This window comes from Taudactylus pleione, unplaced genomic scaffold, assembly GCF_031769625.1.
Source record: "Taudactylus pleione unplaced genomic scaffold, aTauple2 ptg001020l, whole genome shotgun sequence".
Taxonomy (NCBI): domain Eukaryota; kingdom Metazoa; phylum Chordata; class Amphibia; order Anura; family Myobatrachidae; genus Taudactylus; species Taudactylus pleione.
In genome coordinates, this window is record NW_028285421.1 from 386191 (window position 1) to 411765 (window position 25575).

A 25575-nucleotide genomic window follows, 5' to 3' on the forward strand; every position below is an offset into this window, starting at 1 on the left:
AGTTTCTGCTCATACAGTTATAATAGGGACTATGAAATAAGATATAGAATAATAGTCCTCTGTGTAGAGATACGCAACTGGAAGGTACCGTATAAAACTGTAAAGCAAAAGTCACTGAAGTAATCGCTGAACTTGAGAAATGAACTGTAGACGAGAACTGTAGACTTGAAGTAGTAACTTGAATATAACTACTGATTGGAGTATGCTGGATTGGGGTGGTAACTTGAATGTAACTCCTGACTGGAGTATGCTGGATTGGGGTGGTAACTTGAATGTAACTCCTGATTGGAGCATGCTGGATTGGGGTGGTAACTTGAATGTAACTCCTGACTGGAGTATGCTGGATTGAATTTAGGAACTTGAGATGAAGTACTCCAGATTGGAGTATGCTGGAACAGACTTGGAACTTGGAACAACACAGGAACATAGATACACACACGGAGCTCAGGAACAAGGGTCATGCTGCGGCAATGGACATCATTGTACTGGCACCAGCTTATGTCACAGGAAGGACTTTTATACTGTCAGGCGGACATGGATTGGCTGGAGCCAGCGGAGAGAGTTGCTGACTGGATGTGCGTACACCACCTGACCTGACCCAAGATGAACGCGCCCATGATCCGGAGGACTCGCACGCTGGCACGCTATGCGCGCATGCAGCTGAGGCAGTGAGACGGGCAACAGCGGGGATGCTGAGAACAACCCCCAGGCATAGGCCCCACACTGGAGATCACTGGGTGAGGCAGTCGGCGGCTCAGCAGGCCGCGATGACACAGACGCATGGGAAGGTGCAGGGGTCTGAGACGGAGGTCTCTAGCACGTTGTGACAAATTGTATATAACACAACGGGGATCCAGCCCAAACCTCTCTACATAAGTTATCACATCAGGAAACCAAAATGATATATAATTTCACAGGAACTTGTTCATTACAATCCTCCTGTGATAAGCCTGACACTTATTACACAGAATATTTACTCATCATGAAGAAAACTAAATTACTGTGACATAAACATGACGTGTTACATGACTGGTCTCCTTAGTACGGAAGGCATGAACAGGAAACTCCAACATGCAGGAAGACCGAAAGACAAAGACGTCACCGGGCAAATGGTTACTCACAGGCTTCACTAACATGTCACTGCCTGTATCTGGGTGACACAATAACCTCCCCTTATCGGGTAACCTGGCCGCTAACTGCACTTTCCAAGGGTCACACAGACACTATGGGGAAAGTGCTATTATATAACAGTGCCCAGTCAGTACATGTAACATTATTAGATACTCTGTGCCCTGCGCTTAGCAATGTACAAGTGCAGCCCTATAGTCCAGTACTTCGCTGCCCTGAGGCTGCAGGGTAACCCATATGATAGGTATATATATCTGTACATATAAATACAGTAAGTAGGAATTACAGCCTCTCGTACCCTGAACATTGCACATTACCTACACTGTGCCCAGCACTGGGAGATAACAGCCTTGGTGGTGCAGCCACCAGATGATGGTCAGATATCACAGCCAGCTGCACACACCGTACATACTACACCATTACATATGCAGCCAGCATAAAGCCTATAATGCCAATATTTCCCTCTGATGGTGCCATAGCACATAACGTTATGCCGTGGTGGTCATCTCACCAGTCCCCGACCACATCCCACAACAATTGTCTTTCTGTATTGTATTCCTATATACGGCATTACTATCGCCACGCAGCTTGTACCATGTACAATAAGGATAACCCAGGCACGGACATGTTTATTAATAATTTACAATACTTTTGACACATGAAAGGAGAGAAAATCTCATACTATACATGAAATGTGTTCTGACATACTAGACGAGGCCTGGCCAACATGTGGCTCTCCAGCTGCTGTGAAACTACAAGTCCCAGCATGCCCTGCTCTAGTTTGGCTATTAGGAAATGCTAAAACTGTATCAGGGCATGCTGGGATGTGTAGTTACACAACAGCTGGAGGGTCACAGGTTGGTCAGGCCTGTACTAGACCATGAAAGCTGAAGGCACGTGAACAAGACACTGCTGCCTCCAGGCTTACAGGGAAGATGTGCAATATCCATGGGATATACAGAGAAAGAAGCAGGAAATGCGCACAGGTCGCCATTTTAGGGAACATTTACATGAATATATATATTTTTTTCCACATTTCCATTATGAAAAAGCAGGAGAGTAGTGTGGGAGGAAATTATTTAATCCCAAAAGACGTGTTCCCCACCCTCATGGTGATCCCTTCAATGAACAGAAATGTCTACTAGTTCTTATTAGGAAGTGAGCAAAAATATTCAGTATATCATCCTATGTAGTTTCAGTAGGCCAGGCCAAGCCCTTCGGCTGTGCACGTAGAATAAGGAATTGTTTTAACAAGATTGCACCCTGTGCTGGCCCCGTCCACTGAGCGTGCAACACAATTACATCACGCTGAGGGGGTGTGACGCTGCTTCAGTAAGTGCACCGATAACTGTCCTAAGGACACCCGATTGGCTTCATATACTGGCGAATCGCCCATAGCTAGTTACGGCCCTGTGTTGTACTGTATGGAATATATGACTCTTTTCTGTAATAAGTATTTATTACTGACCTATAGTGATATCTGTAGGGATTTGCTCCTCCTTACTCTGATCAACCCTCACATACATCTCGTCTTCTCCCTCTGTATCTTCTGTCTTCATATCAGTCACATAGGTATCTTCTTCTCCCTCTGTATCTTCTGCTTTTATATCAGTCACATACGTCTCTTCTTCTCCCTCTATATCTTCTGCCTTCATATCGGTCACATATGTCTCTTCTTCTCCCTCTATATCTTCTGCCTTTATATCAGTCACATACGTCTCTTCTTCTCCCTCTATATCTTCTGCCTTCATATCGGTCACATATGTCTCTTCTTCTCCCTCTATATCTTCTGCCTTTATATCAGTCACATACGTCTCTTCTTCTCCCTCTATATCAGTCACATACGTCTCTTCTTCTCCTTCTATATCTTCTGCCTTTATATCAGTCACATACGTCTCTTCTCCCTCTATATCTTCTGTCTTCATATCAGTCACATACGTCTCTTCTTCTACCTATATATCTTCTGCCTTCATATCAGTCTCATACATCTCTTCTTCTCCCTCTATATCTTCTGCCTTTATATCAGTCACATACATCTCTTCTTCTCCCTCTATATCTTCTGCCTTTATATCAGTCACATACGCGTCTTCTCCATCTGTATCTTCTGCCCTATTATCAGTCACACAGGTCTCTTCTTCTGCCTCTATATTTTCAACCTTAATATTAGTCACAAGATCAACCTAAAAAAGAATACAAAACACAAAAAAATAAAATACATCTGTCTAGAAAGGAAACCTACTGAGGAAGCCACTAACTTGGTAAAACACATCCTGGACACTTCCTACACCATTATTTGTACATACTATTCTCAATGACAAATGTATGGAGATCAATAAAACTTTTCAAACAGTCTTAGAGTCTCCTCACACAAGTGCCCAAAGAGGATACCACCAAATTAATTTGATACATGCACGAAAAATATTATTCTTGAATAAAAACTATGCAAGGAAGGTATGTCCGTATCATGGTTTAGAGGACACATTTACGAGCTAACACTGCATATACCGGGGCGAGGGGGAAATGGCGCAATTAAGTGAGTAGAGGAATACAACTAAAAACCTCTCCAAAATATTTCACTGGGTGACAGTCCCATGTACAATGTACAAAGGAGGTGGACAAGTCCCAGAGTATGAATGAAATATTGAAAGTTGTTGCTTGCAATATATCTGCTGGACTAACAATGTGCTATGCTACAATTACTAACATGGCATTTTCTTGCTGCTAATTGAGGCGTGTGAGCAGAAGTAACATCTTGTGCTACTGACTGATTGTCAGCATCGGCTAGAGATAATTAAGCCAATGCTGTGGCCAAATTTATTATAATAATGTCCAATTCCCAGCAGTCACCTCTCCACTCAGCAGCTGAATGATAATATTTGTGAGTTCCAGAATCTTCTGTTTATTGTGTCTCTCATGTATCAGTGAGTGAGGTGGAGGCACCGTGATGGGGCTCTGGGTCCTACTCAGTCCTCCTGACACATGGGGACGCCTGCTGGGTGTCTCACACTCACCGGATGTCTTCTTCACTACTGTATAATCCTGTGTATGGGGAAAGACACCAATTATCACTGATTACAGTCCCAGATCCCCTCACCTCCCCAGTCATGTCCCTGTATTATTACTATAGATATAAGTGATGTCACTGTGACAGTCCCAGATCCCCTCACCTCCCCAGTCATGTCCCTGTATTATTACTATAGATATGTGATGTCACTGTGACACTCCCAGATCCCCTCACCTCCCCAGTCATGTCCCTGTATTATTACTATAGATATAAGTGATGTCACTGTGACACCAGCAGATCCTCTCACCTCCCCAGTCATGTCCCTGTATTATTACTATAGATATAAGTGATGTCACTGTGACACCAGCAGATCCTCTCACCTCCCCAGTCATGTCCCTGTATTATTACTATAGATATAAGTGATGTCACTATGACACCCCCAGATCCCCTCACCTCCCCAGTCATGTCCCTGTATTATTACTATAGATATAAGTGATGTCACTGTGACACTCCCATATCCCCTCACCTCCCCAGTCATGTCCCTGTATTATTACTATAGATATAAATGATGTCACTGTGACACTCCCAGATCCCCTCACCTCCCCAGTCATGTCCCTGTATTATTACTACAGATATAAGTGATGTCACTGTGACACTCCCAGACCCTCTCACCTCCCCAGTCAGCAGGTAGACGATCTCCAGGGTAAGATTTAGTATCCTATCAGTCATGTGACTTCAATCCTTGTCCATCCTCAGTGATCAGTGAGTTATACAGGACACGTCTCACTCCTGCGTCACTTCTAGTAAAGATTCTCTGGTTCCTCACAGCTCACTTGTCTATTAAAAATATGATTCAAATAAATATTACAGAGTACAGATCACACTGATATCTGATATTACACACCTGATACACACTGATCATTATACACAGGTCATACTGATATCACACACCTGACACACACTGTGTCTGCTCCACCTGTATTATCTCAACACCAGGTCTGCTCCACCTGTATTATATGTAACACCAGGGTCTGCTCCAACTGTATCATATTTAACACTAGTAACCACCTACTGATGGTACTGACCGTCAACAACAGCTAATGCGTTCTGTATGGGGGGGTCTGAGTGCCTGAGAAAGCTGTATAACTAGGTGGTAACCTGCAATGCCGTATAACTAGATGCTATATGTCACCGTGGTAACCTGCAATGCCGTATAACTAGATTCTATAGGTCACCGTGGTAACCTGTAATGCTGTATAACTAGATGCTATGTGTCAACGTGGTAACCTGCAATGCTATATAACTAGATGCTATGTGTCACCGTGGTAACCTGCAATGCCGTATAACTAGATTCTATAGGTCACCGTGGTAACCTGTAATGCCGTATAACTAGATGTTATGTGTCACCGTGGTAACCTGCAATGCTGTATAACTAGATGTTATAGGTCACCGTGGTAACCTGCAATGCCGTATAACTAGATGCTATACTTCACCGTGGTAACCTGCAATGCCGTATAACTAGATGCTATATGTCACCGTGGTAACCTGCAATGCTGTATAACTAGATGCTATAGGTCACCGTGGTAACCTGCCATGCTGTATAACTAGATGCTATAGGTCACCGTGGTAACCTGCAATGCCGTATAATAGGTGCTGTATGTCACCGTGGCAACCTGCAATGCCGTATAACTAGGTGCTGTAGGTCACCGTGGTAATCTGCAATGCTGTATAACTAGATGCTATAGGTCACCGTGGTAACCTGCAATGCTGTATCCTGACTTATTGCGCTACACGGATAACACCATGGTAATTTCTTACTGACACTATTACAGGTTACGCTTTATTATTAGTAGGGTGAGTGCCCCCAAAATATAGAGAGAACGTCCGACTTCTTTTGTTGCTATTTGTATAATGATAATCCAGTGCCATGGTCTGCTCCATCTGTATTATAGTAAAAGGTTCTGCTCCACCTGTATTACACCAACACTGGGGACTGCTCCACCTGTATCAAGCTAATGCAGTACCAGAGTCTGCTCCAGCTGTATATTAGTAACAAAAGGTTCTGCTCCACCTATATAATGCCAACACTGAGGACTGCTGCACCTGTATAATGATAATGCAGCACCACGGTCTGCTCCATCTGTATTATAGTAAAAGGTTCTGCTCCACCTGTATTACACCAACACTGGGGACTGCTCCACCTGTATCAAGCTAATGCAGTACCAGAGTCTGCTCCAGCTGTATATTAGTAACAAAAGGTTCTGCTCCACCTCTATCATACCAACACTGCAGTCTTCTCCACCTGTATAAAAACAATGCAGCACTAGAGACTGCTCAAGCTGACTTATACTAACAAAAGGATCTCCTCTACCTGTATCCTACCAATACTGGGTACTGCTCCACCTGTATAATGATAATGCAGAAACAGAGACTGCCCCAGCTGAATTAAAGTAACAAAAGGCTCTGCTCCACCTGTATTAAAGCAACAGTTATCTGCTTCACCTGTATAATGCTAACACTGTTATCTGCTCCATCTGTATAATACCAACACTGGAGTCTGCTCCACCTGTATACACAAAGTGCAGCACTAGAGGCTGCTCCAGCTGTGTTATAGTAACAGCAGGGTCTATTACTTCCGTATGATATAGAACACTAGTGTCTGCTCCCCCTGTATAATGATAATACAGGACCACAGTCTGCTCCCCCTGTATTATATAGAACACTAGTGTCTGCTCTACCAGTATAATGATAATGCAGCACCACAGTCTGCTCCCCCTGTATTATATAGAACACTAGTGTCTGGTATCCCTGTATAATGATAATGCAGCACCACAGTCTGCTCCCCCTGTATTATATAGAACACTAGTGTCTGCTCTACCTGTATAATGATAATGCAGCACCAGTCTGCTCACCCTGTATTATATAGAACACTAGTGTCTGCTCTACCTGTATAATGATAGTGCAGCACCACAGTCTGCTCCCCCTGTATTATATAGAACACTAGTGTCTGCTCTACCTGTATAATAATGCAGCACCACAGTCTGCTCCCCCTGTATTATATAGAACACTAGTGTCTGCTCCCCCTGTATAATGATAATGCAGCACCACAGTCTGCTCCCCCTGTATTATATAGAACACTAGCGTCTGCTCGCCCTGTATAATGATAATGCAGCACCACAGTATGCTCCCCCTGTATTATATAGAACACTAGTGTCTGCTCCCCCTGTATAATGATAATGCAGCACCATAGTCTGCTCCCCCTGTATTATATAGAACACTAGCGTCTGCTCGCCCTGTATAATCATAATGCAGCACCACAGTCTGCTCCCCCTGTATTATATAGAACACTAGTGTCTGCTCGCCCTGTATAATGATAATGCAGCACCACAGTCTGCTCCCCCTGTATTATATAGAACACTAGTGTCTGCTCCCCCTGTATAATGATAATGCAGCACCACAGTCTGCTCCCCCTGTATTATATAAAACACTAGTGTCTGCTCCCCCTGTATAATGATAATGCAGCACCATAGTCTGCTCCCCCTGTATTATATAGAACACTAGTGTCTGCTCCCCCTGTATAATGATAATGCAGCACCACAGTCTGCTCCCCCTGTATAATAATAATAATAAATACCATCACCTGCTGCCTCTTCCTCCTCCTGCTGCCACGAGACCGTCACCCGGAAGCTGCAGAAAAAAACGCCCCCTCTACATAGCCCCGCCCCTCTAATCTCCATGTAACTATGGCTCCTGCTTACCCCGCCCCCTATGTCATAGTGACCGCCCTCCTCTCATTCCCCTCAGAGCGCTGATTGGCAGCAGCGAGTAACCAATCAGGCGGCATAAAGTAGGAGGGACGTCCTGTAACTAGCAGCAACCAGCTTCTCCCGCTCACAGCTTCATCACTAGAGTAACATCAATTATAGTACAATAGTGTCCTCATCTTCGGTTACCGGCGGCCATATTCTTATAGTCTTCCAGTCACAGAGCGGAGGGGGCGGGAACTCAGGGAATCTAGCGGCCATTTTGTCATAGACATTTCTGACAGCCGGATCCAGGTAACGATACAGGGGATATATGAGGAGGAATAACACAGCTCCCAGCACACACTGATATGTGGTATTATTATTATATGGGGGAGAGGGGACTGTACAGTGATATATGAGGGGGAATAACACAGCTCCCAGCACACACTGATATGTGGTATTATTATTATATAGGGGGGGAGAGGGGACCGTACAGTGATATATGAGGAGGAATAACACAGCTCCCAGCACACACTGATATATGGTATTATTATTATATGGGGGAGAGGGGACTGTACAGTGATATATGAGGAGGAATAACACAGCTCCCAGCACTCACTGATATGTGGTATTATTATTATATGGGGGAGAGGGGACTGTACAGTGATATATGAGGAGGAATAACACAGCTCCCAGCACACACTGATATGTGGTATTATTATTATATAGGGGGAGAGGGGACCGTACAGTGATATATGAGGGGGAATAACACAGCTCCCAGCACACACTGATATGTGGTATTATTATTATATGGGGGAGAGGGGACTGTACAGTGATATATGAGGAGGAATAACACAGCTCCCAGCACACACTGATATGTGGTATTATTATTATATAGGGGGGAGAGGGGACTGTACAGTGAAATATGAGGGGGAATAACACAGCTCCCAGCACACACTGATATGTGGTATTATTATTATATGGGGGAGAGGGGACTGTACAGTGATATATGAGGAGGAATAACACAGCTCCCAGCACACACTGATATGTGGTATTATTATTATATAGGGGGGAGAGGGGACTGTACAGTGAAATATGAGGGGGAATAACACAGCTCCCAGCACACACTGATATGTGGTATTATTATTATATAGGGGAGAGGGGACCGTACAGTGATATGAGGGGGGATAACACAGCTCCCAGCACACACTGATATGTGGTATTATTATTATATAGGGGAGAGGGGACTGTACAGTGATATATGAGGGGGAATAACACAGCTCCCAGCACACACTGATATGTGGTATTATTATTATATAAGGGGAGGGGACTGTACAGTGATATATGAGGGGGAATAACACAGCTCCCAGCACACACTGATATGTGATATTATTATTATATAGGGGGGAGGGGATTGTACAGTGATATATGAGGGGGAATACAGCTCCCAGCACAGACTGATATGTGGTATTATTATTATATAGGGGAGAGGGGACTGTACAGTGATATATGAGGGGGAATAACACAGCTCCCAGCACACACTGATATGTGGTATTATTATATAGGGGAGAGGGGACCATACAGTGATAATGAGGTGGAATAACACAGCTCCCAGCACACACTGATATGTGGTATTATTATTATATAGAGAGAGGTTACTGTATAGTGATATATGAGGGGGATTAACACTTCTCCCAGCACACACTGATATGTGGTATTATTATATAGGAGTGAGGGGACTGTACAGTGATATTTGAGGGTGAATAATACAGCTCCCAGCACACACTGATATGTTGTGTTATTATATAGGAGAGATAGGACTGTACAGTGATATATGAGGGGGAATAAAACAGCTCCCAGCACACACTGATATGTAGCATTATTATTGTATAGTGGGATGGTATTGTACAGTGATATTTGAGGGGGAAATAACACAACACCCAGCACACACTGATATGTGATTTTATTATTATATAGGGGGAGGGGACTATACAGTGATATATGAAGGGGGATAACACAGCTCCCAGCACACACTGATATATGGTATTTTCTACTTCAGGGTCCATAGGGGGTCCACAGGGTTGACCTTGGGGTATAGCTGGATCTGGATCCACGGGTATTACGCAGTTAAAGCCTTGCTGCTCCCAGTATGCTATTGGGTCCGTCCTCCTCTATACCCCGCCCCCGAGCCACAGCACCTCAGTTTTAGTTGGTGCCCGGCTGGAGTCGGGTCACCCTGGCCAGTGGGGCTGCATAAGCAGCCCCTAAGCTTTATTTTTATGTTTAAAAGAAGATTTTATTTATTTATTTTTTACTTCTTCAGAACAGCAGCATCAGACTGTCCATCTGGATGTCCACGCTGCCGCTCCAACTGCCCCGCTGGCCCTGCAACGCCAGTACTGATCTGGGGATCGCAGCGGGACCCCGGAGTCAGTACTAGCATGGCTCCGGGACCTCCCACTGACTGCTGCCGGATTCTACGGGGCCAGGTAAGCCGTGTGCAGTGCATCGCGCTGCGCGCGGGGGAAAGAATGCAGTCTTCAGCCGCCGGTCTCTGGGGACAGACCGGTGGCGCTAGTATCGGCGGCGGGCTCCCCCTCTTCAGGAATACCCCGCGTGTCCGCTGGACCCACAGGGAATAATTGCTGGAAGGGACCAGCATCCCTGGGGTTAATCACTAGCCAGGGGAGGCAGCCTTCCCTGGTTTAGCGGCTCCTCCCCTCAGCCCAGCGCGCCTTCTCTCATGCGTGCTGGCGTCGCTGGGCTGTTATCTCTCGGCCACTCCTCCTCTGAGCTCTCCGGCGGCCATCTTCTCAGTAGCAGCAACACAGAGCTCCCGGGCGGTATCAAGTGGACCGGTCCCCCTGCGTACCTCTCCCCTGCAAATGACAGTGTTCGTAGCGCTATAGCCCTCCCAGACACTGAATCTGGGCAGGTTGATTGTAGTGAAAAGTGCAGTGAGTATAACTTCCTGCATGGTATTTGACTTTTGCTAGTGCTGCTGTCTGTGCTTATTTATTCTTACTGTCAGTTATACCTATCCCTTTCCTTCTCCTACGGCCCGCAGGTGCATGGGGGAGGGGTGTTCTTTCTGTGTACCTCACTTATATAGATCTACGTATTTTTGAGGTCTGTCACATACAGTGGTGTGCTACACAGTACCATATTGTGGGCTGTTTGTGTTGCATACTTGGGAGTGTGCAGGTGTTATACGCCTCACCTCTTTTCGGTGATACACTTTTGTTGCAAAAGTTTTTGTGTTATGTCTGATGAGAATGAGCGCTCCGTGGCTCCTGTGTTGTTTTCCTGCCGGCGCTGTTCGGCAGGGGTTGATGGGGTGGGTTTGTCTCAGATCGGTCTGTGCAGGCGGTGCTACCTGGTACCTGGTCCCTCTAAACCCCCGGTGGCGCAGAATCCTCCTTGGGCGTTGTTTACACAATTGCTGGCGTCGATCGCGGACCGGCTTGCGGTCCCTTTCTTGGCCGTTGCCCTAGCCTACCATCCCCCATTCCCCCAGGGTTACGCATCTGGTGCAGTCTCCTCCCGGGTCTCAGACTGTGGGTCCTTATGCGGGATTGCCTGTATACGTGCAGTCTCCCACGGTGACGCAGCAGTCAATGGTACCCTTTCAGGGGTATCCTCAGGCGGTACCCCCTCCCTGGGTGGATGTCCTCTCATATAGAGGAGGATGCACCGGCTCCCAGGTCGAAGTACCCTAATTTTAAAAAGGCCAAGGTAGCTTCGACTGTTTTTCCCCTGTCTGACCAGTTGACGGATCATATGGCGGGGGCCTGGCAGTTGCCCAGCAAGAGATTCCAACCGCAGAAACGGTTGGCTTCCAACTATCCTTTTCCTGAGGTTCATTGCAGGAAATGGGAAACTCTGCCTGCCGTGGATTCCCATGTCACCAGCTTAATTAAAAGCGCTACGTTGCCTTTACCGTCTGTCTCCTCCCTGAAGGATCCCACGGACAGGGAAGTAGAGACTTGTTTAAAGTCTATCTACTCTCTCTCTGGGGCTGTGGCCCGTCCGTCCATGGCCTTCTCTTGAGTGGCTAAGGCCATCGAGAGCTGGGCCAATGCTTTGGAGGATACCTTTCCGGATGATGCTCCGGATATCCGGAGAGCATTGATAGGACAAGTGAGGGATGCGGCTTCCTACATTGGGGAAGCATCGTTGGATGCAAGCCTGCTGACCTCTAGGGTGTCGGCTGCAGCTGTGTCGGCGCGTCGGTCCTTGTGGCTGCGGTCTTGGAGAGCTGACGCAGACTCCAAAAAGGGCCTGGAGGCCTTACCTTTTAATGGAGAGTTGCTTTTTGGTCCAGACTTGGACAAAATAGTGGATACTCTGGCTAAGTCTAAATCAGCCTTCCTCCCTTCGGCTTCTGCACCTACCAAAGTATGGAGCTCTGCCTTTCGGTCCTTTCGGGTTCAGGGCAAGGCTAAAGGTCAGTCCTTCCCGAGTCAGTCGCAGACCAAGGCCGCTTCTAAGCCCAAGAATCAGGCCTGGAGTGCCATGCACCCTTCTTCCAAGCAGGAGGATAAACCTTCTGCCTGATGGGACGGGCCTCCCTCTGGGGGACCCCAGAGTGGGAGGCCGACTTCTTCAATTTGCCCAGTGCTGGCACAATACCACCACGGATGCCTGGGTTCGAGAAGTGGTCTCCCAGGGGTACGCCCTGTCTTTTCGGCACAGACCGCTCCACCAGTTTTTCTGCACGAGTCCTTCTCAGGACAAGACCAAGGCTTTACAGATTCAGGAGGCTATAGAGTCCTTGCTGAAAGCAGGGGTCATTGTTAACCGTTCCTCAATCACAACGAGGGACGGGGTACTATTCTACTCTGTTTCTGGTGCAGAAACCCAATGGTTCTCATCGCCCTATCCTCAATTTGAAGTCTCTGAACAAATTCCTCAGAGTTCCCAAATTCAGGATGGAAACGTTACGTTCCATCATTCTGGCGATGGAACCTGGGGATTACATGGTGTCCCTGGATATCCAGGACGCCTACCTCCATGTTCCGATAGCACCTTCGCACCAGCGGTATCTGAGGTTCGCTATCCTTCAGCATCATTATCAGTTCCGGGCGCTACCCTTTGGCCTCTCCACGGCACCGAGGGTATTCACAAAGGTTATGGCAGTCATGGCCGCACGTCTTCGGAACCAGAATGTACGGCTGCTGCCGTATCTGGACGACCTCCTGTTGCTGGCAAGCTCCCCAGAGGTACTGCTTCAACATCTCCACCTGACGATCGCTTGCCTGCAAGCGCACGGGTGGTTGATAAATTGGAGAAAGTCCTCCCTGATTCCATCACAGCTGATGGTTCATTTGGGAACCCTGCTGGATTCTCGTCAGCAAAGGATCTTCCTGACTCCGGAGAAGGTCTCCTCCCTACAGCTGCGGATACACAGTTGCCTGAACAGTTGCCGCCTGTCGGTTCGGCTATGAGAGTTCTGGGGTCCATAGTGTCGACATTCGACATGGTGGAATTTGCCCAGTTCCATTCCCGGCCCCTGCAGGGGCTGATTCTATCGGAATGGAACGGGTTACCTTACCGGATCCGCTCTCAGATGCTGGTGTTGTCCCCGGAGGTTCGGCAGTCTTTGGCTTGGTGGCTTCAGACAGCTCATCTGGTTGCCCCTTTTGGATCCCGGACTGGGTCCTGCTCACGACGGATGCCAGTCTCCGGGGTTGGGGGGCGGTGACCGGCTCATTGTCGCTTCAGGGTCGTTGGTCTGCGGAAGAAGCACTTCTCCCCATCAACATCCTGGAACTGCGGGCAGTATACAGGGCCCTGCAGTCGTTCGGCCCCGCTCTTCACAGAAGAGCGGTTCAGGGGCAGTCCGACAACGCCACCACGGTGGCATATATCAACCACCAAGGAAGAACTCCCAGTCGGGCAGCGATGTCGGAGGTGTCTCGCATCCTTGCTTGGGCGGAGTGCCACATTCCAGCAATCTCGGCGGTCTTCATCCCCGGAGTCCTCAATTGGGAGGCGGACTTCCTCAGCCGTCACGACGTGCATCCCGGGGAATTGTCGCTTAACCCAGAGGTGTTTCAGCTACTCGTGGACAGATGGCGGCTGCCGGAGCTGGACTTGATGGCCTCCCGTCACAATCACAAGATGCCCGTTTACGGGTCAAGGACAAGAGACGCAGGCGCATGTCTGGTGGACGCGCTGTCGGTGAAATGGACGTTTCACCTGGCGTATCTGTTTCCTCCGATATCCCTATTTCCATGGGTCCTGCGGAAATTCAAGCAGGACGGCGGCACGCTCGTGCTGGTGGCTCCGGCGTGGCCCAGACGTCCTTGGTACTGCGATCTGAGGAGCCTCTCCATCGACGCTCCGTACCTTCTTCCTCAGCATCGGGACCTGTTGTCTCAAGGGCCCTGCCTTTACCCGGATCTGGGTCGACTGTTTTTGACGGCATGGCTTTTGAGACAGCCGTCTTGAGGTCTCGGGGCTTCTCCGGTTCGGTTATTGCTACCATGCTCAGGGCACGCAAGCCTGCTTCTGCACGGATTTACCACAGGGTGTGGCGCACTTACTTTCAGTGGTGTGAGTCCAGAAGCTATGATCCTCAGGTGTTCTGAGTTTCTAGAATCTTGGAATTTCTTCAATCAGGTTTGGACCTCGGCTTACGCCTTGCTTCTCTGAAGGTTCATGTGTCCGCTTTGTCCGTGTGGTTCCAACGATGGATTGCTACACTGCCGGATGTTCACACCTTTTTCCAAGGTGTTCTCAGGATCCAGCCTCCCTTCGTGCCTTCTGTGGCTCCTTGGGACTTGGCGGTGGTGCTACGGGTCCTGCAGGGTCCTCCTTTTGAGCCTCTTGAGTCAGTGGAACTCAAGTGGCTGACGTTTAAGACCGTTTTTCTCCTGGCGATTGCTTTTGCCAGGAGGGTGTCAGAATTGGGGGCGCTTTCCTGTCGTCCTCCTTTTCTGATTTTTCCCCAGGACAGAGCGGTGCTCCGCACTCGTCCTGAGTTTTTGCCTAAAGTGGTCTCAAAGTTCCACATCAATCAGGAACTTGTTGTGCCAGCTTTTCAGTCACCTGATCTTAGAATCTATGTGGACCGGACTGCTTCGGTTAGGAAGTCTGAATCATTGTTTGTCCTCTTTGGTTTTCACAAGAGGGGTTGGCCTGCCAACAAACAAATGTTAGTCCGTTGGCTTTGTTCCGTTATTTGTGAGGCTTACGCACAGGAGGGTTTACCTGTGCCAGCCTCTGTTAAGGCTCATTCCACTCGTTCTGTGGGTCCCTCTTGGGCTGCTAGACGTGGCGCCTCTGCTGTTTAGCTGTGTAAGGCGGCCACTTGGTCTTCAATTCAGACGTTTTTGAGGTTTTATGCGTTTGACACCTTCGCCTCTCAGGATGCATCCTTTGGGCGCCGGGTTCTCCTTTCAGCACAGGAGCGTCCCCGCCCTTAGTTGAACTGCTTTGGGACATCCCCAAGGTCAACCCTGTGGACCCCCTATGGACCCTGAAGTTGAAAACAAGAGATATGGTAAGAACTTACCTTTGTTATCTCTGTTTCTACGAAGTCCATAGGGTCCACAGGGTGCCCGCCCTGACGCACCTGGCTTCATATGGCTGGTCACCGGTTTTCCGTCTCCCATTTCTGTGAGTATGGTTTCTTGTGTGTTCCAGTCTTCCTTCTCTCTGTTTAGTCTCTTTCTCCGGCCTTGGCTGCTTACCAACTGAGGTGCTGTGGCTCGGGGGCGGGGTATAGAGGAGGACGGACCCAAGTGCATCCTGGGAGCAGCAAAGCTTGAACTGCGTGGTGCCCGTAGATCCAGATCCAGCTATACCCCAAGGTCAACCCTGTGGACCCTATGGACTTCGTAGAAACAGAGATAACAAAGGTAAGTTCTTACCATATCTCTTGTTATTATATAGGGGGATTATTATTATACAGGGGAGAGGGGACCGTACAGTGATATATGAGGAGGAATAACACAGCTCCCACCACACACTGATATGTGGTATTATTATATAGGGGAGAGGGGACTGTACTGTAATATATGATGGGGATTAACACAGCTCCCAGCACACACTGACGTGGTTTTATTATTATATAGTGGAAAGGGGACAGTACAGTGATATATGAGGAGGAATAACAGCTCCCAGCACACACTGATACAGGTTGAGTCTCCCATATCCAAAATTCTTGGGACATGGGGTATTTTGGATAACTGAATATTCCGTATTTTGGAATATTTGCATTTAATAATTAAACATCTTGGGAATAGGACCCAAATATAAACACAGAATGCATTTATGTTTTATATACACCTTATGGGAGAATGTCCAGATAGTGACAGGCAGGAACAGTCCAGTATGCAGGTATGGTGAGCTGAAATGAAATGCAGGCAGAGGTAATGAAGTCCAGCTGGGAGTTAGAGTGTGAGGCAAGGTGCAGGGAGACAGCAGACTCAGGTACTCTGGCAGGGGAAAGGTAAATGGAGGGTGCAGGGTAAGTCCAGCGGGTTGGAGCAGGCAAGGTAACAGGCTAGGTAGCGTTTCCAAGGAGGCTAGTAAGGCACAGGTACTCTCTCTCAGCTGTAGCTGAGAAACACGTTGCACTGGCAGGGAAGGAAGGCTCTGGACCTTCCTAAATACCAAGTGCCGCTCTATGACTGGCTGGAGAGAGCACATGACCTACCAGGATTGGATAACTGAATCACGTGGCCGGATGCAAGATGGCGGCGCCCATGCCGAACGGAAACACCGCCAGGCCTCACCAGCCCCTAGTGACAATGTGCCACGTGCAGCCAATGCCCCTCGCCAAACACCAGCGCTGCCGCCAGAGACCTCCCGCCACAGTAACATATCGGTATTACCCATTGACCACCATGCCGAGAAACCCTGGCCGTGACAGGAATAACACAGCTCCCAGCACACTGATATGTGGTATAATTTTTATTATGTAGGGGAGAGGGGAATCCATGGTGATATATGAATGGGAATAACAGCTCCCAGCACACACTGATTTGTGGTATTATTATATAGGGGAGCTGGGAATGTACAGTGATATATGAAGGGGAATAACAGCTCCCAGCACACACTGATATGTGGTATTATTATATAGGGGAGGGGACTGTACTGTAATATATTGTGGGGAATAACAGAGTTCCCGGCATACACTGATATGTGGTATTATATAGGGGTGAGGGGACTGTACAGTTATATATGAGGGGGAATAACACAGCTCCCAGCACACACTGATATGTTGTCTTATATAGGGGAGAGGGGACCGTACAGTGATATATGAGGGGGAATAACACAGCTCCCAGCACACACTGATGTGGTATTATTATTATATAGGGGTGGGGACTGTACAGTGATATATGAGGGGGAATAACACAGCTCCCTGCACACACTGATATGTTGTCTTATTATATAGGGGAGAGGGGAACGTACAGTGATATATGAGGGGGAATAACACAGCTCCCAGCACACACTGATATGTGGTATTATTATATAGGGGAGAGTGGACCGTACAGTGATATATGAGGGGGAATAACACAGCTCTCTGGACACAACAAGGAACAACCACGTGACCTCACAACATTTCTGCACTAGACGAAAAGATCAACTTGCATTGATTTCAGGAATAACAATGACTATAATTCTATTCCTGGTGAGGATAACCTGTCATCTTATGTGGGGTACCTGATTAAAGATACCTTTTAATAAATGTAACATATATATATTGGTGAGTGCATTACCTATAGAGCAGTGATTTGCAACCTTTTTCAACTCGTGGCAGACCAAACAAGATTTTAAAAGTTGCTAAGACACACCATCTGTCTCCCACGGGTCAAAAAAACACACACATTGGCCCCAATGGGAAAAAACACTCACAAATTGGCCCCGTACAGGATAAAGAACAGACATTGGCCCCCAAAGAAAAGCAAACACACACATTACCCTCCACAGAAAAAAATAAAGCACATTGTCCCCCACAGAACAAAAACCAACACTTTAGGCCCCACAGAGAAAAAATAAAGCACAATGGCCCCACAGAAAAAATAAATAAAACAAAATGGTCCCCACATAAAGAAAACAAACACACACATTGGCCACCACCTAGAAAAACATTCACATTTATTTACCCCCACAGAAATAGAAAACAATCTCTTTGCTCCCCATAGGATTAAAAAAAAAAAAATTACATTGGCCCCTACAGAAACAAATTAAAATAACCAGCTGAGAAGTCTTGCTGACGTCCCTGTTTTGTCCTTCATCGGCTGGAGTTGCTCAGTCACACTCAGTAACTGATCACACTCAGTGCAGAGCTGGGAGAAGTGTGTATGCGGCGAGCAACATGGCATTGATGACCAGTCATGCCACTGCGTCTCCATAGGTCACGGCCCATGCGCACCTGAGCATCCCAGAACAGCCCAGCACTGCCCAGGCCAGCACTACAAGTAAAGTCCTCTCTCACTTCGCTGATCTCGTGGTACGCTTGAGAACCGCTCGCAGCACACTAGTGTACTATGGCACTGTGGTTGAAATACGCTGCTTTGAGTTGAGTGTATAACAAATCTTATGCTGGTGAAGGGTATAAAAGCCCCTAAGAATCCTTTTGATGTCCTCATCTCATTGTATTAAGGATAGTGGTCAGTCTGGCTGGTGTTTATGAAAAGTGACGGTAATTACCATTGTTGAGGTTTCTTTGTTGTTCTTTTACTCTGCTGGAGGATTGTAGAAGAAAAGTAGAGAAAAAGGAGCATTCTGTGTATATATAATTACCAGCGCTTGTGGACCAATCACACTTTATATTACAAGGTGATTATAGCATGTATGTAATCGCTGGTGGCACTCCCAAACGCTCATTCAGATGCCGCCACTGTAACCAGTTTGTGAGCTGCCTGTGGTGCTTACTATACAGGGGGAGCAGCCTGTAGTGCCTACTATACAGGGGAAGCAGCCTGTGGTGCCTTACAATACAGTGGGAGCGGCCTGTGGTGCCTACTATACAGGAGGAGCGGTCTGTGGTACCTATTATACAGGGGAAGAGGCCTGTGGTACCTAATATACTGGGGGAGCTGCCTGTGGTATCCTGCTGTATAGGTGGAGCGACCTGTAGGAGGTGGAGCAACCTGTGGTGCCCTACTATACAGGGGGAGCAGCCTGTGGTGCCTTACTATACAGGGGAAGCGGTCTGTGGTGCCTACTAAGCAGGGAGAAGGGCCTATGGTGCCTACTATACAGTGGGAGCGGCCTTTGGTGCCTATTATACAGGGGGAGAGGCCTGTGGTGCCTACTATACAAGGGGAGCTGCCTGTGGTGCCCTATTATACAGGGGGAGCAGCATGTTGTGCCTAACTATTCAAGGGAAGCGGCCTTTTATGCGTACTATACAGAGGGGCAGCCTGTGGTGCCTACTATACAGGGAGATCCGCCTGTGGTGTCTTGTTATTATTTTACAGGGAGATCACCCTGTGGTGTCCTGTTCTACTTATTATACAGGGGGAGCAGCCTGTGGTGTCCTGTTATTATTATACAGGGGGAGCAGCCTGTGGTGTCCTGTTATTAGTATTATACAGACTGAGCAGAGTGTTATAGCAGTAACTACAGAGTAATAATAACAGTAATGAGTGGTCAGGGAATAACACATAATAGATATAACATGTATGTATATACCAGATGATACATAACAGGCGCTGGGGAGGGACACTGACAGGCCATGTAACAAAGGGCCGCACTCCCTGAGCTGAGACTGTCAGGGCATCTTGTTATACTGAGTAATAGAGACTCTCTCAGAGACAGCCAGTGACTGTGACAGTCCCCAGATCCCTCAGAGTGTCACTGATTATCCCCCAGGACATGTCTCACCCCACCCTACGCTGCACACACACGGCCGGCAGGCTTGTCACACATGACACCTACATCTGAGGGCAATGGTAGGGTAACTGTTGCTTTAAGCATGACAGGGTACTCTGCGACTTATGGTTCCACTACAGCTGCAGAGTCATATATAGTCAGAGTGATTGTAATCATTATTGGTGATTCTTTCTCTCATTCTCTTTGCTATCTGCTGTCCTGTCCCAGAATAAGACCCCCAGCCAGGAGAGAAGTATTGGTGTAACATTATGCAGTACAGCGCTGTGTGCCGGCCTCTGAGGAGCCTTATGGGACTGGGTCACAGGGACCTCTGACACTGACCAGGGCTCTATGGCTGGGGGGAAAGACTTACTGGTCACTCACTGTTACATATCTGACTGTGTTACATGTGTTCTCTGTAATGTCTATTATATTTATTCCTAGGCAGTCCTGCTGTGAGGAACCAGATTTTTTACTACATGGCAAAGGTTCTCTATTCTCACTGATTCCCTGAGGACAGACAAGGACGGGAGTCACAGGACTGAGAGGATCTTACATCTCACCCTGGAGATCATCTACCTGCTGACTGGGGAGGTGAGAGGGTCTGGGGGTGTCACAGTGACATTACTAATATCTATAGTACTAATACAGGGTCATGACAGGGGAGGTGAGAGGGTCTGGGGGCATCACAGTGACATCACTAATATTTACAGTAATAATACAGGGACACGACTGGGGAGGTCAGGGGATCTGGGAGTGTCACAGTGAAATCACTTATATCTATAGTAATAATACAGGGACATGACTGGGGAGGTGAGGGGATCTGGGGAGGTGAGAAGATCTGGGAGTTTCTAAGTGACATCACTTATATCTATAGTAATAATACAAAGACCTGACTGGGGAGGTGAGAGTGTCAGGGGTTTCACTGTGACATCACTTATCTGTATTAATAATACAGTGACATGACTGGGGAGGTGAGGGGATCTGGGAGTGTCACAGTGACATCACTTAAATCTATAGTAATAATACAGGGACATGACTGGGGAGGTGAGGGGATCTGGGATTGTCACAGTGAAATCACTTATATCTATAGTATTAATATAGGAACATGACTGGGGAGCTTTGAAGGTCTGGGAGTGTCACAGTGACATCACTTATATATATAGTAATAATACAGGGACATGACTGGGGAGCTGAGAAGATCTGGGAGTGTCACAGTGACATCACTTATATCTATACTAATAAAACAGTGACATATCTGAGGGGGTGAGAGGATCTGGGAGTTAATGCAGCGATATTTGGTGTCTCCCCCAATACACAGGATTACACAGTACTGAAGAAGACACCCGGTGAGCGTGAGACACCCAGCAGCCATCCCGATGTGTTAGTAGGAGTGCGCAGGACCCAGAGCCCCATTACGGAGCCTCCACCTCACTTAGTGATACATGAGAAACAATGTCTAGAAGATCCTGGAACTCACCAACAAGATCATTCAAATGCTGACTGGAGAGGTGACTGTTGGGAATAGGACATTATACAGTAACACCAGGGGATGTGTCTGTGTGATGACTAGAGAGGTGTCTGCTGGGAATGGGACATTATACAGTAACACCAGGGGATGTGTCTTGGTGATGACTGGAGAGGTGATTACTGGGAATGTGACTGTATCATTGTGTGTCAGGTTTCTATAAGATGTCAGGATGTCACTGTCTATGTCTCCATGCAGGAGGGGGAGTACATAGAGGAGCACACGGGTCTGAACAAGGAAATGATGATGGAGAATCACCAGCCTCTAACATCACTAGGTAAGAGGAGACTGTCATTCATTGTACAGGGGAGAGCAGGTAAGGGGGCCCCCTATATACACACATCACCTGATCACATATATGCAATGTACTCAGTCACTGTGTGTCTCCTACAGATGGACCCAGTAACAGAAATACCCCAGAGAGATGTCCCCATCTTTTTTATTCCCAGGATTGTATAGAAGAGAATCACAGGATCCCACAGGAGAATCAGGTAGGTGGGATTTAGGGTCTAACCAATATACCAAAGTGACTGTCACTATATGATGTGTAGAGAAGCTGTGTGTGTCTGATATTATACTGTGACATCTCAAACCGACTGTATTTTATGGGTTATTTAGGGTGAAGTTCTGGCTGATGTGATGGCAGAAGATATAGAGGGAGAAGAAGAGACGTATGTGACTGATATAAAGGCAGAAGATATAGTGGGAGAGGAAGAGACGTATGTGACTGATATAATGGTAGAACATATAGAGGGAGAAGAAGAGACGTATGCGACTGATAATAAGGCAGAAGATATAGAGGAAGAAAAGAGACGTATGTGACTGATATAAAGGCAGAAGATATAGAGGAAGAAGAAAAGACGTATGTGACTGATATAAAGGCAGAAGATATAGAGGAAGAAGAAGAGACGTATGTGACTGATATAAAGGCACAAGATACAATAGGAGAAGAAGAGACATATGTGATGGATATGAAGGCAGAAGATATAGAGAGAGAAGAAGAGACATATGTTCCTGATAATAAGGCAGAAGATATAGAGGGAGAAGAAGAGAGATATGTGACTGATATGAAGGCAGAAGATACAGTAGGAGAAGAAGAGACATATGTGACTGATATGAAGGCAGAAGATATAGAGGGAGAAGAAGAGACGCATGTGACTGTAATAAAGGCAGAAGATATAGAGGGAGAAGAAGAGACGTATGTGACTGATATAAAGGCAGAAGATATAGAGGGAGAAGAAGAGACGTATGTGACTGATATAAAGGCAGAAGATACAGTAGGAGAAGAAGAGACATATGTGACTGATATGAAGGCAGAAGATATAGAGGGAGAAGATACAAATGTGACTAATAAAAAATGCAGAAGATACAAAGGGAGAAGAAGAGATGTATGTGACTGATATGAAGGTAGAAGATATAGAGGGAGAAAAAGAGATGTATGTGAGGGTGATCAGCAGTGTAAGGAGGAGGAAATCCCTACAGATATCAGCACAGGTGAGTTGTAAACACTTATTACAGAAAAGAGTCACATATTCTCCTTGCTCAGTTACTACAACAATCTCTTATCCTAAAGCATGGATGCAGTAGCATGTTACACCTGTCTCTATCAGCACTGGTACTTACACCTTATCTTACACTACATCTCATGTATATTACACCTCTTCCCTGCAAGCCTGGGGGCAGCATGTTACACCTGTCTCTATCAGCACTGGTACTTACACCTTATCTTACACTACATCTCATGTATATTACACCTCTTCCCTGCAAGCCTGGGGGCAGCATGTTACACCTGTCTCTATCAGCACTGGTACTTACACCTTATCTTACACTACATCTCATGTATATTACACCTCTTCCCTGCAAGCCTGGGGGCAACATGTTACACCTGTCTCTATCAGCACTGGTGCTTACACCTTATCTTACACTACATCTCATGTATATTACACCTCTTCCCTGCAAGCCTGGAGGCAGCAGCATGTTACACCTGTCTCTATCAGCACTGGTGCTTACATCTTATCTTACACTACATCTCATGTATAATACACCTCTTCCCTGCAAGCCTGGGGGCAGCATGTTACACCTGTCTCTATCAGTACTGGTGCTTACATCTTATCTTACACTACATCTCATGCATATTACACCTCTTCCCTGCAAGCCTGGGGGCAGCAGCATGTTACACCTGTCTCTATCAGCACTGGTACTTACACCTTATCTTACACTACATCTCATGTATATTACACCTCTTCCCTGCAAGCCTGGAGGCAGCAGCATGTTACACATGTCACTATCAGCACTGGTACTTACATCTTATCTTACACTACATCTCATGTATATTACACCTCTTCCCTGCAAGCCTGGAGGCAGCAGCATGTTACACATGTCACTATCAGCACTGGTGCTTACATCTTATCTTACACTACATCTCATGTATATTACACCTCTTCCCTGCAAGCCTGGAGGCAGCATGTTACACCTGTCTCTATCAGCACTGGTGCTTACACCTTATCTTACACTACATCTCATGTATATTACACCTCTTCCCTGCAAGCCTGGAGGCAGCATGTTACACCTGTCTCTATCAGCACTGGTGCTTACACCTTATCTTACACTACATCTCATGTATATTACACCTCTTCCCTATCAGCACTGGTCAAAATCCAGCAAACAAGGAGTCCAACTCATGATGCCAAACTCAGAGGACAGCTCCTCCAGCCATAATCTGGTGGCTACAGACCTGTGCAGTTAGACATTGTCCTGCTGAATGAGCTGCTCCCATCTAGTAAATGCATGAAAGGACTTACTATGAAGCCTCGATAAAGTCACTTATATAGTGATATGCTGCCATTGTCACTGCTAATTATACAATGGATGTAAAGATGTCTGCCTAGATGTAGTATTTCCTCTGAGGAATATACCATATCATGCAGGATGGGGTGGGATGTACTAGGAATGGAAGCAACTGTCTCAGTTTTCTGGCACATGAGTGTATATAGATTTCAGTATATTTTGGTACCAGTTAATGATGTATATATGTTAATTTAACATCTGCTAATTTTATTGCAAATTGGGGACATTTCACCATAATCTTTATATGTATAATGAATCTTGTGGGCAAACATTCATGTTTCTGTATATGTATTTTATTCCCAGCAGATGGATGTAGCAGCCAGGATGTCTCAGAGGATCATCTCAGTTTAACTCAAAATTGTGAAATTGATGATGATGTCATCACCCGAGTTTCTCCAGGAGTTAACACAGTTACCCCAATTATACATCCAATACCTCACAGTGCAGATATATCATCTGATCACGGGGAGTCTTCGGATAACTCTGATATTGGTGCAACTGTTACATCTCGTACAGCAGATGAAATATTTCCCAGTTCTATAGATGCCAAGTGTTTTACACAGAACACAAAGCGTATTGCCCATCAGCCAGCTAAGGCAGGTGACAGGCTATTTCCATGTTCTGAGTGTCTGAAATGTTTTACACGAAAATCATCTCTTGTTATACATCAGAGACATCACACAGGTGAGAAGCCATTTCCATGTTCTGAGTGTGGGAAATGTTTTATACAGAAATCAGATCTTGTTATACATCAGAGAACTCACAAGTTGAGAAACCATTTCCATGCTCTGAGTGTGGGAAATGTTTTACACAGAAATCACATCTTGTTATACATGAGAGAAGTCACACAGGTGAGAAACCATTTCCATGTTCTGAGTGTGGGAAATGTTTTACACAGAAATCAGTTTTAATTGTACATCAGAGACATCACACAGGTGAGAAACCATTTCCATGTCCTGAGTGTGGGAAATGTTTTACACAGAAATCAGCTCTTATTAAACATCAAAAAAGTCACAAATGTGAGAAACCTTTTTAATGCTCTGAGTAAGTGACACTTTGTATGTTTGTAAGTGAGAATATTTATGCAAAGAATAAACCCAGCATAGTATTTCTCCTGTTTACAGACTCTTTATTGAACTATTCACATTTATTTTCCATTATGGCCTCATTTCAGTTACTGTACAAATTGCATTCTTGTGTATTTGTTCATTTTCTTCTGAAACCTAACAGACAAGTGCCTGCAACAAACCTCCCTCAATTCACATATTTAGAACAAGGAGTCCAGATGCCACAAGGAATGTGAGGCTATAAATTGACATTTTAGGCTTGATTGTGAGCCCTCAAGACACAACCTACCCAGCAAAGACACAGTCACTCAGCTGTAAGTCATGCGTGTAAGATATAGCCACCTCAGAATCACTTGTGGTTACTCAGAGATATAACTAAGAGGTTGTCACACCATAAGGTCACAGCAACAGTGTCACAGTGTG

General features: G+C 46.4%; 3 protein-coding genes and 1 pseudogene across 4 annotated transcripts in view; 2 read left to right on the forward strand and 2 right to left on the reverse strand.

Annotated features, from left to right (window-relative positions):
• LOC148454248 (uncharacterized) overlaps window positions 1-2925 on the reverse strand; it is a 60689-nt gene extending 57764 nt beyond the window's left edge. Inside the window, exon 1 of the mRNA XM_088461135.1 lies at window positions 2597-2925. Coding sequence (XP_088317261.1) covers window positions 2597-2879 — 283 coding nt within the window. The 5' untranslated portion in view covers window positions 2880-2925. The remainder of the gene's footprint in view (window positions 1-2596) is intronic.
• The window catches only part of LOC148454249 (uncharacterized), a 236274-nt gene that overhangs the window by 26788 nt on the left and 183911 nt on the right, over window positions 1-25575 (forward strand). Inside the window, exon 6 of the mRNA XM_088461130.1 lies at window positions 24853-25104. Coding sequence (XP_088317256.1) covers window positions 24853-25104 — 252 coding nt within the window. The remainder of the gene's footprint in view (window positions 1-24852; window positions 25105-25575) is intronic.
• On the reverse strand, window positions 3065-4882 carry LOC148454250 (oocyte zinc finger protein XlCOF29-like; annotated as a pseudogene). The gene is made up of 3 exons (XR_015874822.1): window positions 4805-4882; window positions 3976-4167; window positions 3065-3308 (listed from the first exon to the last, which is right to left on the reverse strand). The product of XR_015874822.1 is annotated as an oocyte zinc finger protein XlCOF29-like (transcript).
• On the forward strand, window positions 8891-22723 carry LOC148454251 (uncharacterized). Its single transcript, XM_088461153.1, has 7 exons — window positions 8891-8929; window positions 20155-20304; window positions 21032-21221; window positions 21437-21515; window positions 21632-21729; window positions 21857-22005; window positions 22293-22723. The coding sequence occupies exons 3-7, from the start codon at window positions 21207-21209 to the stop codon at window positions 22636-22638; spliced, it is 687 nt and encodes a 228-aa protein (XP_088317279.1). The 5' UTR covers window positions 8891-8929; window positions 20155-20304; window positions 21032-21206; the 3' UTR covers window positions 22639-22723.